The sequence below is a fragment of the Stigmatopora argus genome, chromosome 2, assembly GCF_051989625.1.
Source record: "Stigmatopora argus isolate UIUO_Sarg chromosome 2, RoL_Sarg_1.0, whole genome shotgun sequence".
NCBI classification, from domain to species: domain Eukaryota; kingdom Metazoa; phylum Chordata; class Actinopteri; order Syngnathiformes; family Syngnathidae; genus Stigmatopora; species Stigmatopora argus.
In genome coordinates, this window is record NC_135388.1 from 3,400,731 (window position 1) to 3,422,531 (window position 21,801).

General features: G+C 41.4%; 1 protein-coding gene across 8 annotated transcripts in view; it reads right to left on the minus strand.

Moving 5' to 3' along the window:
- LOC144089059 (uncharacterized) overlaps positions 1-21,801 on the minus strand; it is a 90,915-nt gene that overhangs the window by 45,979 nt on the left and 23,135 nt on the right. For all 8 annotated transcript variants that reach the window (XM_077619943.1, XM_077619889.1, XM_077619900.1 and 5 more), the window contains exons 7-10: positions 20,938-21,127; positions 19,259-20,813; positions 16,857-16,933; positions 3,727-3,781 (exon numbers count right to left, since the gene is read on the minus strand). In XM_077619943.1, coding sequence (XP_077476069.1) covers positions 3,727-3,781; positions 16,857-16,933; positions 19,259-20,813; positions 20,938-21,127 — 1,877 coding nt within the window. The remainder of the gene's footprint in view (positions 1-3,726; positions 3,782-16,856; positions 16,934-19,258; positions 20,814-20,937; positions 21,128-21,801) is intronic.

Here is a 21,801-nt window from a genome sequence, read left to right on the forward strand (position 1 = left end):
TAAATGATGTCTTTTCAGTTTTTTTTTCTGCATCCTCGACTAGAGGTCAACCGAACAGCACGTACAAACGTTTATGTTTCAAGGCACGTCGGTAGAAGCTAGTCAGTCTGGTGGGGGAGGCGGGTTTGTATTCAAGGTGTACTTGGGGTGTCGTGGATCGCCTTAAACGACATTTGCTTTCAGAACTCGGGAGGGCTTTGACATCATCAGGAAAGAAAATGCATGTTGCGGAAGAAAGGTGAGAAGAACAGGGGTGATGTGATCCCGACAAATTGTTCGCTTCCCAAAAAAATGATTGTGGCGAAAAATAACGGAGGAGATAAAGCAGCGATCAGGTCTTCCTATCACGCACAAATTCTATTCTCTTTCATATGCACATTTTGATCCCCCGTTGGCAAACTCAAGTGTTTCTTCATGACAGACAAAATTTGGTTTCCTGACCAGAAAATCGGACCAAAACATTCTATGACAACTAGGCTGTTTTGATTTTCCAGATTCAACCACAATCTTATGGCTATAGAGGGACTATTATGTTGACTACTTAGTTATTTATTACTTGTTAAATGATTATATATATATATATATATATATATATATATATATATATATATATATATATATATATATATATATATATGTATATATATATACATACATATATTTCATCAACACGCTTATTTATTTATTAACGTATTTATTACCTATTTATTTATGTCTAAAATGTATTTTGCTGTGTCTGTATTCTCACCCTCTTGCTAAGGTGACAGTGAAATACGGGATGATTAAAGTTATGTAATCTAATTATTTATTGATTATTTATCTGTTAATTTGTGTTTGTTTGTTGATATTTGTGCACTTCCCTGCATATTTGTTGTTGACAGCTTATTTATTGATTATTTATCATTTTTATTTATTGATTATTTAGTTGTTGTTATTGATGGACTTGGTGGTGAAGCTTTAAATTGCATTATACTTGTATAATGACAATAAAAGGACTCAAATCAATTAAGTACCCACCGAGTATTCATATTGTGTTAAAAAAAGGGGTGAAAGGCCAAAGCAGTTCCGATTACCGTATTTCCACACCTATAGGGCGCACTTAAAAGTATAACATTTTCTATAAAAAATGGTCGATGCGCCCAATGGGTTGGTGCGTTTTGTCTGTGCACTAAACTCAATTTTTGTATTATTTATATATGCTCTGTCCACTTGAGTGACTGGTTTTATATATTGGACGAGGCGTCCAATGTACTGACAAAAAACAGAAAATATACCCGCAAATGAGACTGCGCCCTATCACATGGTGTGTTTTAATGGGTGTGAAAATACAGTACCTGAAGCAATAACTTTAAAATAATAATAATTCTATTTATAATGACCAGACTTCATTTCCAGAGTACATATGAGTGAGTCCACTATATATGATTCAAATTTCGTAGTGGTGGAACGATATCACACTCAAATTTAGTAATATTAAACCACTAGTTATTTGTTAATTAGTTAATAGATGGCGAATTAGAACAAATAAAAATGTTTTTCCAATCCAATATCCTGTGCTTGGTGTTTTTTCAGAGGGTTGGAACCAATTTATTTGTTTTCAGTTCATTTCTATGGAAAACGTTCGTTTTAATCACAAGTAATTCGACATACGAGCTCGGTCCCGGAACGAATTAAGCTCGTATCTCGAGGTACCACTGTAATGTTTTATCCAAATTCCTGTTGGTTTTCACTGATTAACTGGCAAATAAACCAGGAGACCCCTGGCTGCTCCGCCGTGGTCGTTGACCCTCAAAAGTAAAGGAAAACTATAATGAATGGATAGGTGAAGAAGTAAAAGGCTTGCGGCTTTTAAATGAAGGTCCCAACCCTGAACTTAACCACCGTTCGACCTTAAGAAAAAAATAAATAAAAAATCCACTATCGTTAAGACGTGACTCGCCGGGAGCTTCGGGGCCGTGCGGGCACGCTAACAAGCAAACACGATGGATAAGTCAATGGCGGGGCGGCTAATTAGAAGCGCCTGGAGCTGATTTATTAGCAACTCCTCCTGAACCATCCAGAAAAGGTGTGGAAAGTTCAGACTGGGCTGTTCGGAGGTCTGCGCTGATATTTAATAACGACAGTGTTAAAATAAATAAATAAATAAAAGCGCTACGGTCGATAACGTCTGGGCACACTTGACCACGGAGAGCGCGAAAGACGCTAACGAGTTAGCATCACGTCGACAGCTATTTAGAACATGACGTTGCGTTTTGAAATCAATCTTCGTGTTAAGTTCAACTTTTTTTTTTCATGCAAGATGCTGGGCAAAAAAAAACATTTTTTTGTCATTTTAGTAGTTTTGATACAAAATGCGTATTAAATAGTTCGGTTAAGATTGACGTAGTATAGTACAGAAGATTTGAGGTATTTGAAAGCTCTATGTACTGCACTTGATAGTTTCGGTGTGGTAAAGTGAAGTACTTTGTTTCCACGTGGATATCTATAGTAAAGGGACAGGAAGTGTGACTACCTTAATTTCTTGCTAAACATTAGCACCCTTAGCCTATGTCACGTGTCAAAGTGGCGGCCCGGGGGCCAAATCTGGCCCGCCGCATCATTTTGTATGGCCCGGGAAAGTAAATCATGAGTGCCGACTTTCTGTTTTAGGATCAAATTAAAATGAAGAGTATAGATGTATGTTACATTTCCTGATTTTCCCCCTTTTAAATCAATAACTGTCATTTTTTAATCTTTTTTTTCTGTGTTTTTAGTTCAAAAATCATTTTGTAAAATCTAAAAATATATATATAAAAAAAGCTAAAATAAACATTGTTTTAGATCTATAAAAAATTGAATATTCAGGGCTTTTAATCCAGTTCTATTAATCCATTTATTTTAAAAAAATCTAAATATTATATCTAAAATGGTTCGGCCCACATGAGATCTAGTCACCATGAATGTGGCCCGCCAACTAAACTGGGTTTGACAATCCTGGTATAGATGTATATTAAATTTCCTGATTTTCCCCCTTTTAAATCAATAATTGTAATTTTTTATTCCATTTTTTGTGTTTTTAGTTCAAAAATCATTTTGTAAAATCTCTAAATATATATTTTTAAAAATCAAATAAACATTGTTTTAGATCTATAAAAACTGAGTATTCAGGGCTTTTAATTCAGTTCTTTTAATCCATTTATAAAAATTAAAAAATTCTAAATATTATATCTAAAATGGTCCGGCCCACATGAAATCGAGTTGACGTTAAAGCGGCCCGCAAACCAACCCGAGTCTAACACCCTTAGCCTATAATACAACGTACGCACCTGTAGAGTGGAAGTAGTTAGAATTTCAAGGGAGAAATGTTGTTCAGTTTGGGAGTTAGATTTTTATTTAACCTAGATTGGAGTATTTAGGAATGAACCTAATAATAATAGAAGGCTATAAAAAAAATGTGAGGCATGCATTTTTTGCAGTTCACAACACGTCTTAATAAAACTTGATTTAACTGCATTCACAGTAAAAAAAAATGACCTGATGTTTGAAAAGAAATGATTTTATTTGTATTACTTGGGCTCGAATTCAAGAGAAATGAGTGTGCATGAGAAAATAAAGGTCTTTAAGAGGCGGTTAGGGTGTTTAGAGTATAGCGAATGACACATGTCGGTCTTACAGGAAATCAAGCCCCAAAAGTCAGCAAAAAGTCATTGGAATCACCTAAAAAAACAACATAAAAATGAGTCTTACCTAAGTGTTGAGCATCGCGGGGCGGCGGCAGGGTCGGCTCGGCGTCGCGGTGAATCTAGCGGGACAGAAGAAACAGGAAGACGTTGAATCAGCTTCAGTAACATGTGACACTCGTCAGCCGGCGAGACGCAGCGATGTGCTGGTCAGGAAGTGGCGGAGGGGAATCGGCTTTTTCCGCCGTCGTGACAGCGATACGGCGGCCCTGTGGGTATTTGTGTGTATGTGGGTGTGTGTGTTACAGCAGGTTGTCGCTAAGAGTAAGTGTAATCAGCCACGTACCCCTCCCAAAATGGAGACCCCGAGATCTTTGCAGATGGCATAAAGAGGCATCATAGTTTGCAGGAGGAGTTAGGTTTCACTTGGTAGAATCTTTGTTAATGCGGTTGTCGGGAGGGAGCCAGCTTTGCATCACAGAAGCCTTTAAAATACTATGATGGACTTTCAAAAGGAACACTACATCATTTAAAGCCTTACGGTGTCAACTACTTTCAACTAAGGGTGGTGTTTGTTTTTTTAATCTGTGATGTAGTCATACATAATATTTTGTTTAGATTTTACAGTAATACCCCGACATACGAGCAGTTTTAGATACTTTAGATACAATATAAAATTTCGGGCAAATATTTAGCTTGAGATATGAGACAAATTTTGATATATGAGCAGATAGCGGGCGCGAGAGGCTGCTCGTAATAACATCATGGCTACTGTCTTTCTGGTCGCAACTCCCTCGTGTAATGTCTCTGCGAGCACTGGGCGGAGCGTTGCATTTCTTCAGTGTTTTTTTTCTCGTTAGTCAGTGCGAATGGCGGAGCGATCGCTAATACGAGAGGAGTATATACTACTTCTCGTTGGCAAGTGGTCGTGCATTTTTATCCTATTGTGAGGACATTTGTGTGCATCATTTTGGGAATATTTTGAAGGGAAGACAAAAGCAAACAACCCTCCATAGGTTACATCTGAAAGTCAGGGTGGAGGCGGGGCAAATAGAGCCAGAAGAAAGGTTTCAAAATTTAAAACAAAATTAGAATTAAGTTTAGTGCAAGGTTAGATTAAACTTTTTGAGTGTCTGCATCGTAATCCAAGTTAATTTAAATTTGTTTATGTTATGTTACGAGCACGTTGCCGTGCAAAAAGTCTCTCTCTCTCTCTCCCCTCTGCGAAATCCGTCTAATTTTAGTCCTATTAAACACATTTCAGTACTATTAAACCACTGGTTATTGGTTACTTTGTTAATAGATGGCGAATTAGAACAAATAAAAATGTTTTTCCAATCCAATATCCTGTTTTTGGTGTTTTTTCAGAGGGTTGGAACCAATTCATTTGTTTTTAGTTCATTCCTATGGGAAACGTTCATTTGAGTTAAGAGTAAATCGACATACGAGCTCAGTCCCGCAACACATTAAGCTCGTATCTCGAGGTACTACTGTACATGGTTTCTTATTATTTCTAGTTTGAGCACCATGGATGAGTAATTAGTAATAATTTCATTCAGGCACATTCCATATGTTCGATATTCCTTTTGCACATGATCTTATTTGTACACAACTACATCCGCATGCCAAGAGAAAGTAGGTTTGCAGGCCACATTGCTTAACGGTGATGTCATGTCAAAGTCAAAAAATAGACTGAGACAGGGCAGTCATTGATTGAGCCGAGAGCCAGGACAAAAGAACAAGACCCCAAGTGTGAGCCTTGGCGAATGACTCCCATGTGAGGCGCAAGATACTCGAGAAGTAAGCTCCTATAGCAAATGACCTTGCGTACTCGTGCGCTTATAGCGGATCCAAACCAACACACAAACAGATGCATGTGCAAACATCGCATGCAGTTGTGTGCAGTTTCCAAACGCCGCCCAGTGAGCGGGAACAAACATCTGAGATTAGCAGGACAAAAGTATTTACAGACACAAAATGGCGGGGCGACAAAGGAAGTTAACACCAAGTCTGATTTCCAATTGAAAGGACAGTGTGTCCGCACCAATGCAGACTGGGATTTGGAGTGGAAAGTACACTGTGTTCCAGCAGTCCTGGATCAAGATTAATGTTAGAGTGCTAGAGTGCCAAAATAAGACAATTCCTAAAAATCAGATGGCTAAGAGATCATTTCCAGTTAACGTAATATATATATATATATATATATATATATATATATATATATATATATATATATATATAAATATATATATATATATATATATATATATATATATATATATATATATATATATATATATATATATATATACACACACACACACACACACACATTTATATTTATATATATATATTTATATATATAAAATATATTTTTATAAATATGTATATATATATTTCAGCAACATGCTTATTTATTTATATAGTTATTTTCTTATTTTTTATTTATTAATTTATTTATGTAATTATTAATTAATTAATGTATCTATGTAATTATTCATTCATTTATTTATATAGTAATTTATTTATATAGTTATTTTCAATTTATAAAATTATTTTTATTTATTATTTATTTATTAACTTATTTATGTCTAAAATGTCTTTTCTGTGTCTGCTTCCTCACCCTCTTGCTACTGTTACAATGAAATTTCCCGAATATGGGATGAATAAAGTTATCTAATCTAATCTAATGGAAAGAAAAGAGCCATTTTTGGGGGGAAAATAGAGCTAAAATGAAAAGGCAAGCTCCATTTCAAATATGGTGTGTGGAAAAGCTGAAAGTAATTAAAAATAATCCTGCTCAGTAATCACAATTGCTCCAAATAATCATGATTATTATGGGAAGGGTGATTTAATTTGTCAAATGTGTCATATGGTGCTTGTATTTGAGGTCGAGATGACATGGCATCAAAGGTTGTCACTTTTTACAGTGGACAAATATGTGTGCTCAGCAATTCAACTCAGTTCGGGGGTTTTATCACATCTGCTGGTGACCCGGAAAAGCAAAAGAGCACAAAGTTAATATTTGCCCACACAAAGGCACCATCACAAGAACCGACTGCAGTCGGAGCTCTGTCTCAATCTATGTCGCACTGTCCTTACAAGGGTCGCAGGGGTGCTGAAGCCTATCCCAGCCAACTATGAGCACCAGGTGGGGGACACCCTGAATCAGCCAATTGCAAGGCACAATGAGATGAACAACCATTTACACTCACACTCGGGCAATTTAGCATACAATTATCGTTGCTTCCATGCTTTTAGGGATGTGGGAGGAAACTAGAGTACCCAAAGAAAACCCACGCAAGCCCAGGGAGAACCTGCAAACTCCACACAGGAAGGTTCGAACCTGGTATCGAACACTCTGTCTCAGAACTGTGATGCCGACGCGCTAACCGTTACTCAATAGGACCATAAATGCTGTTTACTGTTGAGACTGGTTGTGGTTTTGTTTTGGGGACTTTTGTCCCGCCCACTTGATTTGGACATCTGTAGCAATTCGAAAACTAACTTATACAAGTGAATATTAAATATGAACTGCGAGTAGTTTGGAAATTTGAATTCAGGAAGTAAGGATTGTTGAATTTGAGGCATTTTAAGACTCCCCGAAAGGCAATTGGTTACTGGGATGAAAACAATTCCAAGAGGAGCCAATTAGGTTTTACCGTGGCTTTTACAAGGTGAACGGGTCTGAATCCCAAAGGAAGCTCACCATGAAAACGGGCCATAACTTTTGAGGCCATTAATTTTTTAATTTGACCGGGGGGTAAATCAATCTTAAACTTCCAATGCTACTCCTAAATCTGAATGGCTGGGTCAACATTTGTCTGCGGAATTTTCTGTCGAGAACCGCAGCCAGTTAGCACCCAGGCCCGACGTCCGGTGGGCCAGTGAGCAAACAAGGTAGAGATTCCCTCACCCCCGAGTTTTTCTCCAAAGGGGCAAGGGGCCATCCATCTCAGAAAATGAATCCCTGGAAGTATTTGAAACCCGGATTGCCTTGTAGGCTGTTATCAAAAATGCATTCTTAAAAATAAATAAAAAATTCACCTTCAAAAACATTCAGTTGACAATTGTACGGGTGGGGGTGTAATTTAACACCAATGCTAAATTGTAATCGCTCTTTATTAAAAGGTCCAAATGTGTGAATCTACTCATTTTTTTAGACGGTTGCGTTTCACTTGATTAAAAACTTGAACAAAAATTAGGCCGAACCGCGTGTCTGCTTCACAGCTTTGGGATCACGGGTTCGAATCCAGGTCAGTCCACCTGTGTGGAGTTTGCAAGTCTGTGTGGGTTTTCTATGGGAACTCCGGTTTCATGTTCTCCCCAGGGCCTCCCCGGGTTTGTGTGGGTTTTGTCTGGGTACTCCGGTTTCCTCCCACATTCCAAAAACATGCGTGGTAGGCTGATTGGACACTCTAAATTGCCCCTAGGTATGATTGTGAGGCCACCGATTCAGGGTGTCCCCGCCCGTCTCTAGCCCTAAGTCAGCTCCAGCACCCCCACGATCCGTCTAAGGATAAAGTGGTTGAAAAAAATGAATGAATGAAAAATGAATGAACAAAAATGAAAATATGGTTTGGTTGTATGGCGGTGAAGCGACCTATAGATGGACACACCAAATACACAGACTTGGTCAACACGGAAGAAAAACATGAAAGCTGGGGGTGACGTGACCACCGGTTTGTCCAGTTCTTCTTCTTCTCTTAAAGCTAACAGATCCGATTGAAAACATATTTACAGCACCAAGGGATTACAAATTGCAGCGAATAATAATGCATCGCTTCAAAAATATACAAACACGACGAAACTGGGAATAAAAGAAGGGTTTTCCTTCCACTATTCCGATACATTTGTTTGTCTAACCGGGTCAGGGGTTAAAGCAAGAGTTAACGAAATGGTCGGGTTTCAAGTCGGAGATCAAGTTTCAAAGCGCAACTATGGCATCGTTTGTGATTGTGAAGGCATAATTGCTCTCAACATATGGGAAAGCTAGCTTCCTCTTCACTTCAGTCACTTTCTAAACTAGCTGTTGATGCTACCTCATGTTAGGGGTCGAAAACAAAAAAGAAACGGGTTGGAGACCCCAAAGACGAACATGATAGAGAGAAAACAGGCGAAATTCAAAAAACGGAGAAAGAGAAATGTCTGCGTGGGAAGAAAAACCCGAAGCGGTGGTGATGTTGCTAACGTCTTCCTCCCGTCTGGAAATAGCAGCGGGTTGTGGCTCGGGGCCAAATGACTTGACTGCAGCCAGCTTTTTCACTTCTTGCTGTCCTGGTGCCCATAAAACACATCATCATCCTGCTAATCATGATGTTTAGCGGTGCGGCTAACTGTCAACTCCATACATTAGCGCTAATTGGAACGCACGCTGATGTGGATGTCCCTTTCTATGCTATGTTTACGATGGTTGGAGGTAAAGTCATGGCTCGATGGTTTTTCTTTAATGCTACACATTTGGCTTTGCTTTAAGGCTGACCGTATTTTCTGGCATATACGTTGTATTTGTCACTCAAAAAATGATGACTGAAACGAGGGTACGGCTTATATGCGCACAAATTAGACTGGACGTGCACGAAACTGCAAGGCGACAAAGACGAAACGCTATTACGTAAGACAATGCGGCTGATATTTCAAAATACGTAGAGAAAAGATAAACAGATAAAACCTGGCAATCCAGCAATCTATTTAAAGTATCTCAGAAATACCACGTGCGATGATATTCCCTTCAAAGCAAGGGTGTCAGACTCGGGTTGGTTTGTGGGCCGCTAACGTCAACTCGATTTCATGTGGGCCGGACCATTTTAGATAATTTACCAATTTCGTCATACGCAGCTGGGTATGATGACAATTAGGCTTTTGTCTAGTCAATGATGATGACAAGCCTGTGTCTGATTTTTTTAAATAATATTTTGATTGTTTTTTTTATAAATGGATTAAAAGAACTGGATTAAAAGCCCTGAATATTCATTTTTTATAGATCTAAAACAATGTTTATTTCAGCTTTTTTAAATATATTTTTAGGTTTTACAAAATGATTGTTGAACTAAAAACACAGAAAAAAATGATAAAAAAATTACAATTATTCATTTAAAAGGGGAAAAATCAGGAAATTTAATATACATCTATACTCTTCATTTTAATTTGATCCTAAAACTGAAAGTCGGCACTCATGATTTACTTTCCTGGGCCACACAAAATGATGCGGGGGGCCAGATTTGGCCCCCGGGCTGCCACTTTGACACGTGCTTCAAAGTAACACATTTGTAGTCCCTATAAAAACCATGAATATGGAGGTGAAAATTGTGAATCGGGGGTGGCTTATACGCGAGAAATCGTAAAATTCAACCATTTAAAGGCAATTTTTAAAAGTACGGCTTATACGCGGAGGTGGCTAATATGCAAGAAAATACGGTCAAACTAATCCTGAACTGGAAACCTGACAACCTAGAAAGCGATTTCTGTGGCCCCAGCAAATGGTCAATATGTCGTCTGTGTCAAGAAGAAGGTGAAGATGAGATGAAGGGCAAACACGCAATCAATGTTCCAATCATCTGCAATCACGCCACATTACACCGATGTGGCCGGCCGGCCGGCCCTTCGAATGGAAAGGAGGAGCGGCGTGGTTATTGAGCAGGAAGTCACGGCCCAGCGACGCCGACAATAATCATGGAGGGTGCGCGCACGCACAAACAGACGCGTGACGCTCGAGCTGGGGGGAAAAAGTGAGGCAGAGTGGGGGAGAAAAAAAACAAAAAGATTGTATACATGCAGCAGCTTTATATGGCAAAACTTTAAGGTCCGATTCAGTTTCAAACGCTAGCTTCAAAACATTAAACCGCTTAGACTTTCATTCCCAGTTCTTTTTTTGGAATCCCAAATAAACTTAGCTCAAGTTAGAAACCATAACAACAGTTTGTAACTCGTATAAAATGAGCGTTGGCTTTAAGTCCCAGTTTTAAAATCTAACAGGTTGCCAACCCTCATTTTAAACAATTCTGCAAAAAGACAGAATTTGTCTGGACACGCTAATTTGCAACCACAACTAGCTTGAAAAGCAAATCTAAACAACACGATTGACAACATACAGTTCGAAATCCTGACTTCTAACATGTAACAACACCTCCGAGGGATTAGTCACATGCTAACGGCAGGCTAGCCTACACAAACAACACCGCCGAGGTACCAAAACGATCGCGAATACAATATCAACAAACCACCCCAACTTGTGGTGAGATGTTAGTCAACGATTCCCTCGCAGCATCTTCACTGGACACCCGTTAATTACGACTTTAGGCAAAGTTTCAGAGTTCCTCAAGTTAAAAAAAAACTCTTTCCCGGATAAAACTGTCCTTAGGTTTGAATCCGACTCTTTTGAAGCACATTTCCAGGACTTCTTACCTTGATCAAAACCACGTTGAGGGCCTTTTCACCCTTGCCAGAGAAGCTGTATCTCCGTTTGTAGCGTTCGTACATCGTTTTTTTTTCTTCTTTCCCCAAAAAATGAAAAATACATCCAAAAGGGAACGGAGGGAAAGAAAAGGAAGGCAATCGACCGAGCTTCACATCTGGACTAGTTGGAGGCAGGAGCCTCTGCGCCCTCCTCCTCCTCCTCTTTCCCTTCCAAAAACTTGAGTCCGGCCTCTGGCTGACTTGCGCCCACCCCCCACTTCCCCGGCTGGATGAATGTCCCCCTCTGTCTCCTCGGCTTGGCCATAACACTCGCTCGTATACTGTATGACAGATGACACTTTGCCCATTGTGTTTTTCGGTCGACACAATTGGGCCAACGGGAGAGGGTTGACAACCCCAAGTCGTTGGGGGTGGAACCTGAAGGAGGATCCCGGAGGAGTGGCTCGCGGTGGCAGAGGGTGTCCTACCCGTTTTTTCCCAAATCGAGAGAAGTATGGTTAAAAAAAATCCCCTAATAGGACTCTTGTAAGTAGTGGCTCTATCGCATCCGTTTTAAAGGAAGATATATGAAAATAGGGCCTCCCCGGGCTTGTGTGGGTTTTCTCCGGGTACTCCGGTTTTCTCCCACATTCCAAAAACATGCATGGTAGGTTGATTGGACACTCTAAATTGCCCCTAGGTATGATTGTTGAGTGTGAATGGTTGTTTGTCTCCTTCAGGGTATCCCCCACCTCTGGCTCAAAGTCAGCTGGGATAGGCTCCAGCACCCCCACGACCCTAGTGAGGATAAAAGGGTTCAGAAAATGAATGAATGAATATATGACAATATATGTAGTAGTTGTTCCTTTCACTTCCACTATTAAAATAATTAAAGGCTGGGTCATGTTGATACTTGAACATTATTACAGGATTATCAAAGTACAGGTTCTGGAGCTCTCAATTAAATATTGTGACCTCACCCTTATTTAAAAATATTTTCCGTTTTTTTAAAGATATATTTTGCTGATGACGATCCGATAACAATCCGATGCCTCTATTTATCGACCAGGAAAAATAATGCAACCAATACAGAAACGATAGTATTTATTGTATTAAAGTGAGGCCCCTAGAAATTGTCTGTTTAGAAATATTACACGATGCTTTTTACTATCGTTAATTTCTACCAATCAGCAGAATATTTGCTTACGTCTTTGATTTCCAACAGTCGGAAAAGCACAATGGTACTGAAAAGAGATCGGATCCGATTTTAGGACTAAATCCGATCCAAAAAAAATTGTATTGCATCGGGACTTTGCTACACTTTGCGTACAATGCGTATATTCTAACCTACCGTATTTATTCGAGTATAACGCTTAAAAAAAATCCCCAAAAAACTGAAGCAAAGTTCAGAAATCTAATCATTGTTGGAAACCCTAACGCTAAAAACTGGATTTAAAAACCTGATTGTAACCCTGATTTGTACGATTTGAAAACATGCAACTTTGACCCTACCAAAAACTGTTTCCAGACACGTCTTTAGCTTAGCGCATCCACTGTAATCATTGCATGAGGGACTGGAAACGCCATATTTCTCCGGTTATTACCACCGCGGGGCGACACGGGCGAGTGGCTGCCAAGCGTTCGGAAGATTACCGGCGGCTCTGCTCCGCCTCCGCCGAGAGTCACGCACATATCCTTGAGGGAAGAAAGTAGTGGTCGCGGCGGATCTGTCATCAAACAGCGGGATGGCGGGGGATTAACTTTACAGCGTTTCTTTTCTTTGGAATCAATCGGCTTGTGGGTCGGTCACAACTGTAATCCCCGAAGATCTGACAAGAATTGCGAGCGGGACAACAATTGCGGCGGAATGAAGCCAAATGCCTTTTTTTGTGTGGTTCCTGACAAAGGGCCCGTGACGAGATGAGGTCACGTCAGGTGGCACCCGTCGTTAAAACCGTATTCATATCGTATGGGCTCGAATATAAGACGACGTTTTTTTGCATGGGTTGTCTTAAAATCGGGGTCTACCCATTCACAACACTAGATGGCGCCAGGTACCTTTAAAGCGAATGCTGAACACTTTAATGGTTAATTTAATTAAATGCCTTTAATGACAACATAAAGGTATCATTAAATTTAAAGCTTCACCATGAAGTCCACACATAAATAATTAATAAATAAATAAATAAAATAAGTAGTCAACATGGAGTTTTAGTGCAAGTATAAGATTACAAAAATGTCTCAATTAGGTGCGGAGCTCGAATTGATGCAGTTATTGCAATTTTAATGTGTTATTAAAGTAGATTGGTTAATATATATTTTAAAAAAAACAGAAGCCTATTTAAATGTGATGGATATTTACATGATTTGAATGAGGCAAAATGACGTGCTTTTTCTCTCAAATATATTGTTTATAATCATTTGTTTCAGATTTAGTGTCATTATTGTGTGTATAAAAAGTGAAGTGTTCAGTGTCTTTTTTTCAAATTTGACTCTTGAAAAAGAGGGAGTCGTCTTATATTCGGGTCAATACGGTACTTAGACTGATGTTAAGAAGGTGCTTATAATTAAAAAAATAAAATAAAAATCACTCATTACAGTTCGATTTCCCAAAGCGTAGCAAAAACGTGTGTATACAACTAATGATACAATAACGATTAGCTCAAAAATTATGGAAAAAATTGCAAAATGAAATGGAAAATCATTTAAGTCATATAACTGCAGTCTAAGTCTAATTATTGGGGCAACTTTATTTGAGAAAACCAAAAACAAAGAACTGACATGTCATGTTGAAAGGCATTTAAATAAAAATTTAAAACTCAAACGGTTCTGATGTCTATGGTCGTCATCCATACCTTATTTTGCTAGCAACCTGTTGTTTCCTTTTTAATGGTGAGCATATCGATAACCTTCTTTGGATAAGAACTATCACGACACGGCGGCATTTTTGATATACTGTCAAACCTCGACTGTCATTGCGGAATACAAAATCGCGTCATTGGAAGTGGATGTAATGTATTCAGCGCTTTTGGAGCATTTATGAAAGCTTCGTGGCCTCATTTGCAAGCCTGCTGTCACATATTTCGCCGAGGGGACTCGGAGCGTGAAAATGACCTGTAGCGCCAGACTCCTATTTTACCGTTATTGTCTCTTAAATGCAGCTTTTTTCCAGGAAATGCTCGACTCTCCTCCTTCTTCTCACCAATCGATTGGCATTTGCACTTTCTCGAGGAGCTCTTGAAAGATTTTTGTCGGCTTGACAGACTCTTTTATAAGCACCTCACCAATATCACCGTTTTGGGAAATCGAACAATAATGAGCGATTTTTTAAAAATTACAAGCACCTTCTTAACATCAGTCTAAGTACCGTATTTGCCTGAATATAAGACGACCCCCTCTTTTTCAAAGTCAAATTTGAAAAGAGACACTTTGAACACTATTCATTTTTTATATACATTAATGACAGTACAGTTTGTCTGTAACTTACAAAAGCAAATGCGAAGGGCTTACCAAAATTTTTTAAAATTCATTTCTTAAAAAAATCCTTTGTAAAAAATTACTATATTCAGACTGTTGTTGTGTCTGTTATTTTTTTTAATTAGTATTTAAATGCCTTTCAAGATGACATGTCATTTTTTTGGTTTTCTCAAATAAATATGCCCCAATAATTACACTTAAACTGCAGTTATACAGCTTATATGATTTCCCTTTCATTTTGCAATTTTTGGCTAGTGCGACTTATAGTCTGAAAAATTCGGTATCAATAAGTTTTGAGTTAATGATTATTGTATCATAAATCGTATCGCTAAATGACTGTGTCCAAATAGAAATTACGGGATTAAAATAAAAATAGGTTAAATGATCACATTTGAAGGTCCTGATCTGCCAGAATGGCGTTTTAATCAGCCAATAGGGAGGTGAGAGACAATGAGGAAAAACAACGGCATTAACAGCTGCCACTGCCGGCCCTTCGGCATTTTAATTGCCACAATGATTTTCACGCTTGTTTATTTTATGTAGCGGTTCGATATGCTCGCGCTCGTTTAAGTTTCATGAGATGTTGTTGCTCGCCGCCATTTGCGTATTTTTTCCACCCGGCGCACGACAACTGCGATTTCGATTGTTGCTCCGGCAACACCTTTCTGTATAATAAATCACGACGGAGATGATCTGGTCATGTTAGCGTGACTACATGTCCTGCCCTCAATTTTTTCTCAGCCATCTTTGGCTGCGTTGATCTGGCGATAATTCTGTCACAATGAGCAGGGAATGGGGAGGGGCGGCAGGGTTGCTTGTCACACCTTGGTTGCCAGATCATGCAGTTCAGGCAACACTCCCTGTGTGGGGCCTGGTTGAAAACATTTTGTTTCATTCATTTTCTGATTATTTTCACTAGGGTCGCGGGGGGTGCTGGAGCCTATCCCAGCTGACATCGAGCCAGCCAATCGCAGGGCACGAGGAGACAAACAACCAATCGCTCATAGTTAGGGGCAATTTAGAGTGTCCTATCAGCCTACCACGCATGTTTTAGGAATGTGGGAGGAAACCGGAGTACCTGGAGAAAACCCACGCAGGCCCGGGGACCGACCTGGATTTGAACCCAGGACCCGAGAACTGTGAGGCCGACACGCTAACCACCCAAGCCGCCTCGTTGAAAATACCATACGGTACATTTAAACAACGTAGTGTATGGAAGAAAAGGGCTTACAAGGGCAACACTGCCCTCTGCTGGCGAGTGCATCTTACTATCTTGGAGTGGAAACATCTGGATTTTTCAGAGGCTAAAAAAAACGTGAATGTGAAACCACAAGGCTGGAATATGCGGAAAGCCGCTCGGGCTTTTCGGCCGGCGAGGAATCTGACAGTCAGCAACATTTTTAGGGAGAAGATGGGCTCCATGTGCTCGTGCATAAATAAACTAAAGCGGAGGGTGGGGTGGGATGGGGTTTTGGTGGAGGGGGGGGATCCTGTTGCCTTGTTTTGACCGGGTTGAATTCTGCCTTAAAAAGCAAAGAATCCAAAATGGATGCATGAGTCAAAAGGAAAATATGGCCGGGGGTGGGGTGGGGGTGCAAATCTGTCGCTGGCACCTCTAAGTGTGTGTAAGCAAATTTCCAGGTCGTCCAGCCACGTGTTTTTTAGCCATTTGACATTTTATCTTGGGAACGTCAGCATTGGGTCATTTGCCAGCGTTTTCGGATGCCACAAGATGGTGCTCATTAAATAATCAAATGGGAAGGTGGAAATTGGTATTAAGGAAGACATTTTGACTGGAGTACAACATTTGATGTCAGGGAGTAAATGTGTACTAATAAATATTTATGAGAAAATTGACATGTATTTTGACTGGAGAACAACATTTGATGTCAGGGAGTAAATGTGTACAAATAAATATTAATGAGGGTGAAAACAAAGGTTTGAGAGATGCGATGAGGAAATTCTCATTTTATCTGATATTTTCAGATATTAGAGGAAGTTTTTGGTACATCTAAATTCTCACATTGTCATGCTTCGGGTTGGCCTGTTTTTTAATAAAATATAGTTTTTTGTTGTTGAAAACAGATTTGAACTGCAGCTCTTAAAATGACTAACCTTGTTTTCTCATATTCTGTTGACAATTACGACAACCATAATCTTTTGGGGCACAGATCAATGAATATATTGACTTTGATGTGAAAAAAAAAGATTTAGTGTCTTATACCTTTATCAAACTTTCCCACCGTCATACTACTTAGCACAATAGAACCAGGCATAATAACCATAATAATAATAAAATGGAACAGCTCCATCCTGATGACTTACCACAGAAGGATCAGTCTCATCTAATTCCTCAGCGGCACAGGAGGTTCCGGCATGTTCCGACATGATCACCTGCACCTCTGGAAAACACACAAACACACACACACACACGTTAGACCAGCGGGCCACATTAATGCCAACTCGATCTCCTTTGTGGCGGACCAGTTTATTTTAGGACCAAAACATACACTAGCAGATAGCATAACATACACTAGCAGATAGCATAACATACACTAGCACAGGGGTCGGGAACCTTTTTGAAAGAGAGAGCCATAAACAATTCCTATTTTCAAATGTAATTCCTTGAGAGCCATACCCACAATTTAAAAGTCAAAATACATGAAAATGTATTTTTTTTGGTCATTTTACCACTTTTAAAGTACAAAAAGTATCTGGATTATTTTGATAACATTGTTACGCTGTTGCTAATCAATGAATATCAATGACACAATGGATGCATAAGACTAATGAAAAAAAATCAATGCCACAGTACCGACGTGACGTTCGTATTGGTGCGTTCAGGACTAGGCTCTCTCACCACCGGTTTCCATATTTTAGCTCCGAGCCATACGCACCCATCAAAAGAGCCACAGGTTCCCTACCCCTGCACTAGCGGCTAGCATAACATACGCTAGCGGCCAGCATAACATACGCTAGCCTAGTGTCATGCTAGCGCCTTTTGCGAAGAAGTGCCCAATGCATTGACAAAAAACAGAAAATATACCCGCAAATGAGACTGCGCCCTAAAATACGGTATATGATCATACAAAAAATGACAATGTTTCTACAGGCTTATTTAACTTCAATTTCGTCACAAAAGACAGGCTTTAATCTGTTATCATAAATCACCACTCTTCCTCCCAATAAAATAAAATTAAATATGACATTTTGGGTTTGCTTCGGGTATCAGGCCGGGCCAAAAATGATTACCCGCAGGCCGCAAATTAACTAATTGGCTGTCATTGAGGGCGCTGTTTTGACGGCGAATGAACGAATATGATTGCGAATGGGAATTGAGCAAAGCGCACTTGATGACACGAGACATAAACACCTGGTTTTGGGCCGCCATTATCGAAAAAAACTGATAGCATTTAATTCCGTACTTAAAGTATGAATGATCTATACAAAGTGCCGGTCAGGCAGAACAACCTCGCGGGCCGGATCGGACCCCCTAGCGGGCCACTCCCGGCCCACCGGCCGCACCTTTGACACCACTCGCTACAAGATGTGTGCAGTGTGCGGGAATCAATAACAAGTGAAGTGAGACATCTTTATCCTCGCTGTGCTCACACTCTCGCACACACGAAGAAGACACAAAGGAGTTGAAGCAGCTTGGGGCAAAAATAATTTTCTTGCCGTGATCTATGTCTTCATTTTCAACACATTTTTTTCCCTCCCTTTGCTATATTCATCAATCGCTGTGTGGCCATGACTCAAAAGGTATGTTTTATCATGACTTGTACTTTGGTGGCTTTTTTGAGTGGCTTTTTTTGTCCAGGGGTGATGTATGCTCAGATAAAACAAGCGGTAATCAGGAGTGGAGGAGGAGCACAGCATGGGAATCCTCCAAAGTAAAAATATGCAGGTTTACTGCCGAGTTGCATTCTTACAGCGTAACCTGAATTTGTAGGCAAAGTTGAATACTTCATTGCCTAGTATTGAGTGGTACAGTCGACTTCATAATCTTCGTGATTTTTAACTACTAATTATTTTTGATTTTTTAAAAGTTCATAAAAATGTGAAAATCCAAGCTGAAACTGGTAAGCATAAGCCACTCTTCGTACTAAACAAATTAAAAAAAAACTAAAATTATAATAGGGGTGACCCTACTTAGCGATTTTTCAATTGTCGCGGCCATGTTTGGTCTGCATCACCGGTGTCAAAGTGGCGGCCCGGGGGCCAAATCTGGCCCGCCTCATCATTTTGTGTGGCCCGGCAAAGTAAATCATGAGTGCCGACTTCTGTTTTAGGATCAAATTAAAATGATACATATAGATGTACATTATATTTCCTGATTTTCCCCCTTTTAAATCAATAATTGCAATTTTTTTAAACCATTTTTTAACGTTAATGCGGCCCGCGAACCAACCCGAGTCTGACACCCTTGGTCTACATTAACAATGATATTTGAGGGATTACTGTATCAATAACAAAGATATGGAAAAACAGTGAAGCGCAAAACCAAACTAATATAAATGACATTCATTCGTTTGCAGTACAAGTATGCAATGGTGAATTTCCTAGACATCTTACAAAAGGATAAAATCATGTTTAAGCTGAAAAAGTCAATGAAAAGTAATGGCACCTTACAGGCGCAGCCATTTTGTGATGTCAGTTATACTCAAGCACGTACATATGAATAGAAGAAGCCATAAACAAATAACAGATAAATGAAAAATGCATACCTTCACTCTGGTCGTCTTTGTTGGAATTTTCATCTTCTACCGTTTCCGTGGAGGCCTCTCGTCCTGGTGACAAGTTACTCTCCAAAAGTTCTGGACCTTCGATCTGATTGGTTCCTTGCGAGGGCTCCTCCTGGATGCCGGCCTCCTCAAAATCGGCAGCGGTTTCCTCGAGAGCGGACGAAGGCTCCACCGAAGTTGGCGAACACGTGCCGCTTCGGTTGGCCGTCGTGTCGTCCGCTTGGTCGACATGATCTCCCTCCATGAGCTCCTCCAATGGGATGGTTTCCTCGCTAGGGTGGAATACGTCCGTGACGCAGCTTCCGACCGACTGGAAGCTGACGTCGTCGTCGCTGGAGAGGCCGTGGGCTGCCCCCGGGTCGGGGTCCGCGTGGAATTCGTGCTCGAGCGAGCTCTCCGTTTTCTCTGGAGTTTCCTGCCCGGCTAAAACGTCTACGTCAACATCCTCCGTCACGTTCAGCTCGGAACGAGTCGTCTCCCGATCGGGTTCTTGCTGCCGCTCCGCCTCGTGATCCCGCCCAGCTGTTTCCTGGTTTTGTTCTGCGCTGTTTACATCTGGCGGAGGTTCCCCCTCTCCGCCCGGCGGAACATCTGATTCCGGGATGACGCCATCGCTCCCCGCCGGACCCGGGAGGTCCTCTTTCGCTAAAGTCTCGTTCTCCGCTTCCTGCTCGTTTAAGGAGGGTCCGTCGGAGAGGTCCGAGTCGCCACCCGATCCCTCGCCGTCTTGGCGAGACTCTGGCACGGGGGCGTCGGACGACGGTGACTGGCCCATGACTAACTCTCCGCCGCTATCCTCCTCCCGCTCGGCGCTCTGAGATATTCCGTTGACTTCCTTCCCAGATAAGCCGTGTCCCTCTGCGACCTCCTGTCCTTCTTCTCTATCAGTTTCCTGCTCGCTCCACCCAGCTGGTGTTAGGTTTTCCACGGGAGGAGGGCTCTCCCCTTCTCGCCGTTCCCGCAAACCCAAGTTCTGTGCAACGTCAGGCTCTTCTTGTCCCTCTACGCTTTTAGAATCAAGACACACCCAATCCTCAGGGGGGATGAAGCCCGGCTCCCCAACATGTGCTCCAGCCACGCTCCCGTCGTCTTCGTTGCCGTCACATCCACAGGTGGCGCTATTACCGTTCCCAACGGAGTTTGCAGCCACGTTGCCGTCGTCTTCGTTACCGTCACATCCACAGGTGGCGCTATTACCGTTCCCAACTGAGTTTCCAGCCACGTTCCCGTCGTCTTCGTTACCGTCACATCCACAGGTGGCGCTATTACCGTTCCCAACGGAGTTTGCAGCCACGCTCCCGTCGTCTTCGTTGCTGTCACATCCACAGGTGGCGCTATTACCGTTCCCAACGGAGTTTGCAGCCACGTTCCCGTCGTCTTCGTTACCGTCACATCCACAGGTGGCGCTAGAACCGTTCCCAACTGAGTTTCCTAGCGTGTTAGCTCTGGGGCAGCCCGTCGTCTCGGTCTCGACGCCCTCGCCGCACTCGTGGGCCGCATGCAAGCAATCCGAAGGCAACTCCAGCACAGACACTCTCTGTGGGGGGGAAGGAGACGATATTAAGTGGGCAGTCGACTCACAGGGTTGCGTAAGTTGTTCGCCGGCTTAACCGGAGGCCGAGAAGTTGCGAGCGATCAAAACGCGGTGTTCCGTGACTCACCTTGGCGTGGAGATGGCTGGTAAGATGCAGAAGATGATCCACACTCTGGCTAAGGCTCGGCAGGTCGCGGCCCGGGTACACGCTTTGCGTCAGGGTGTGCAAACCGGGTTCGCGGCAAACAACGCGGGCGTCCGTGGGCCCCGGTTGGACGCGGCGGGGTCCTTCGTCAATGTCGCCGTCTGCCTCGGCCCTGCCGCGGAATAAACAGTTAGCTCATCCCCGAAGAAAGGAGCTGGGCTCCGATTGGTTCGCGGAGGACACAGAGTTTTAACAGTGATGTCAGCTGATCCACACCCCCTTTCATTTGCTGCCTTAATCCATTTACAGTGAGAGAAAAGAAAGCCATTGTGGTTGTTGACAAGTCTATTTTGAGCCACTTAGAAGACGGGAGGTCATGCCATGACAGGACAGCAATTAAAAGGGCAATATTTGCGTGAATTTGTCTTCACTCTGCAAAACAGCTGTTCAAATGTAAATGAAAGCCGAGTGCGGACAAACATTGTACTGGACGTTTTTGGGCTTTTAAACACGAAAAAGTTTTCAATTTTTTCAGTGTTTTTCCCCGTTAGTCAATGCGAATGGCGGAGCGAACGCTAATACGAGGAGTCTATACTACTTCTCATTGGCAAGTGGTCGTGCGTTTCCTATTGTGAGGACATTTGTGTGCATCATTTTGGGAATATTTTGAAGGGAAGACAAACGCAAACAACCCTCGATAGGTTGCATCTGAAAGTCAGGGTGGAGGCGGGGCAAATAGAGCCAACCCGGGAGAAGGAAGGTGTCAAAATTTAAAACAAAATTAGAATTTAATTTAGTGTAAGGTTAGATTAAACTATTTTTGAGTGTCTGCATCGTAATCCAAGT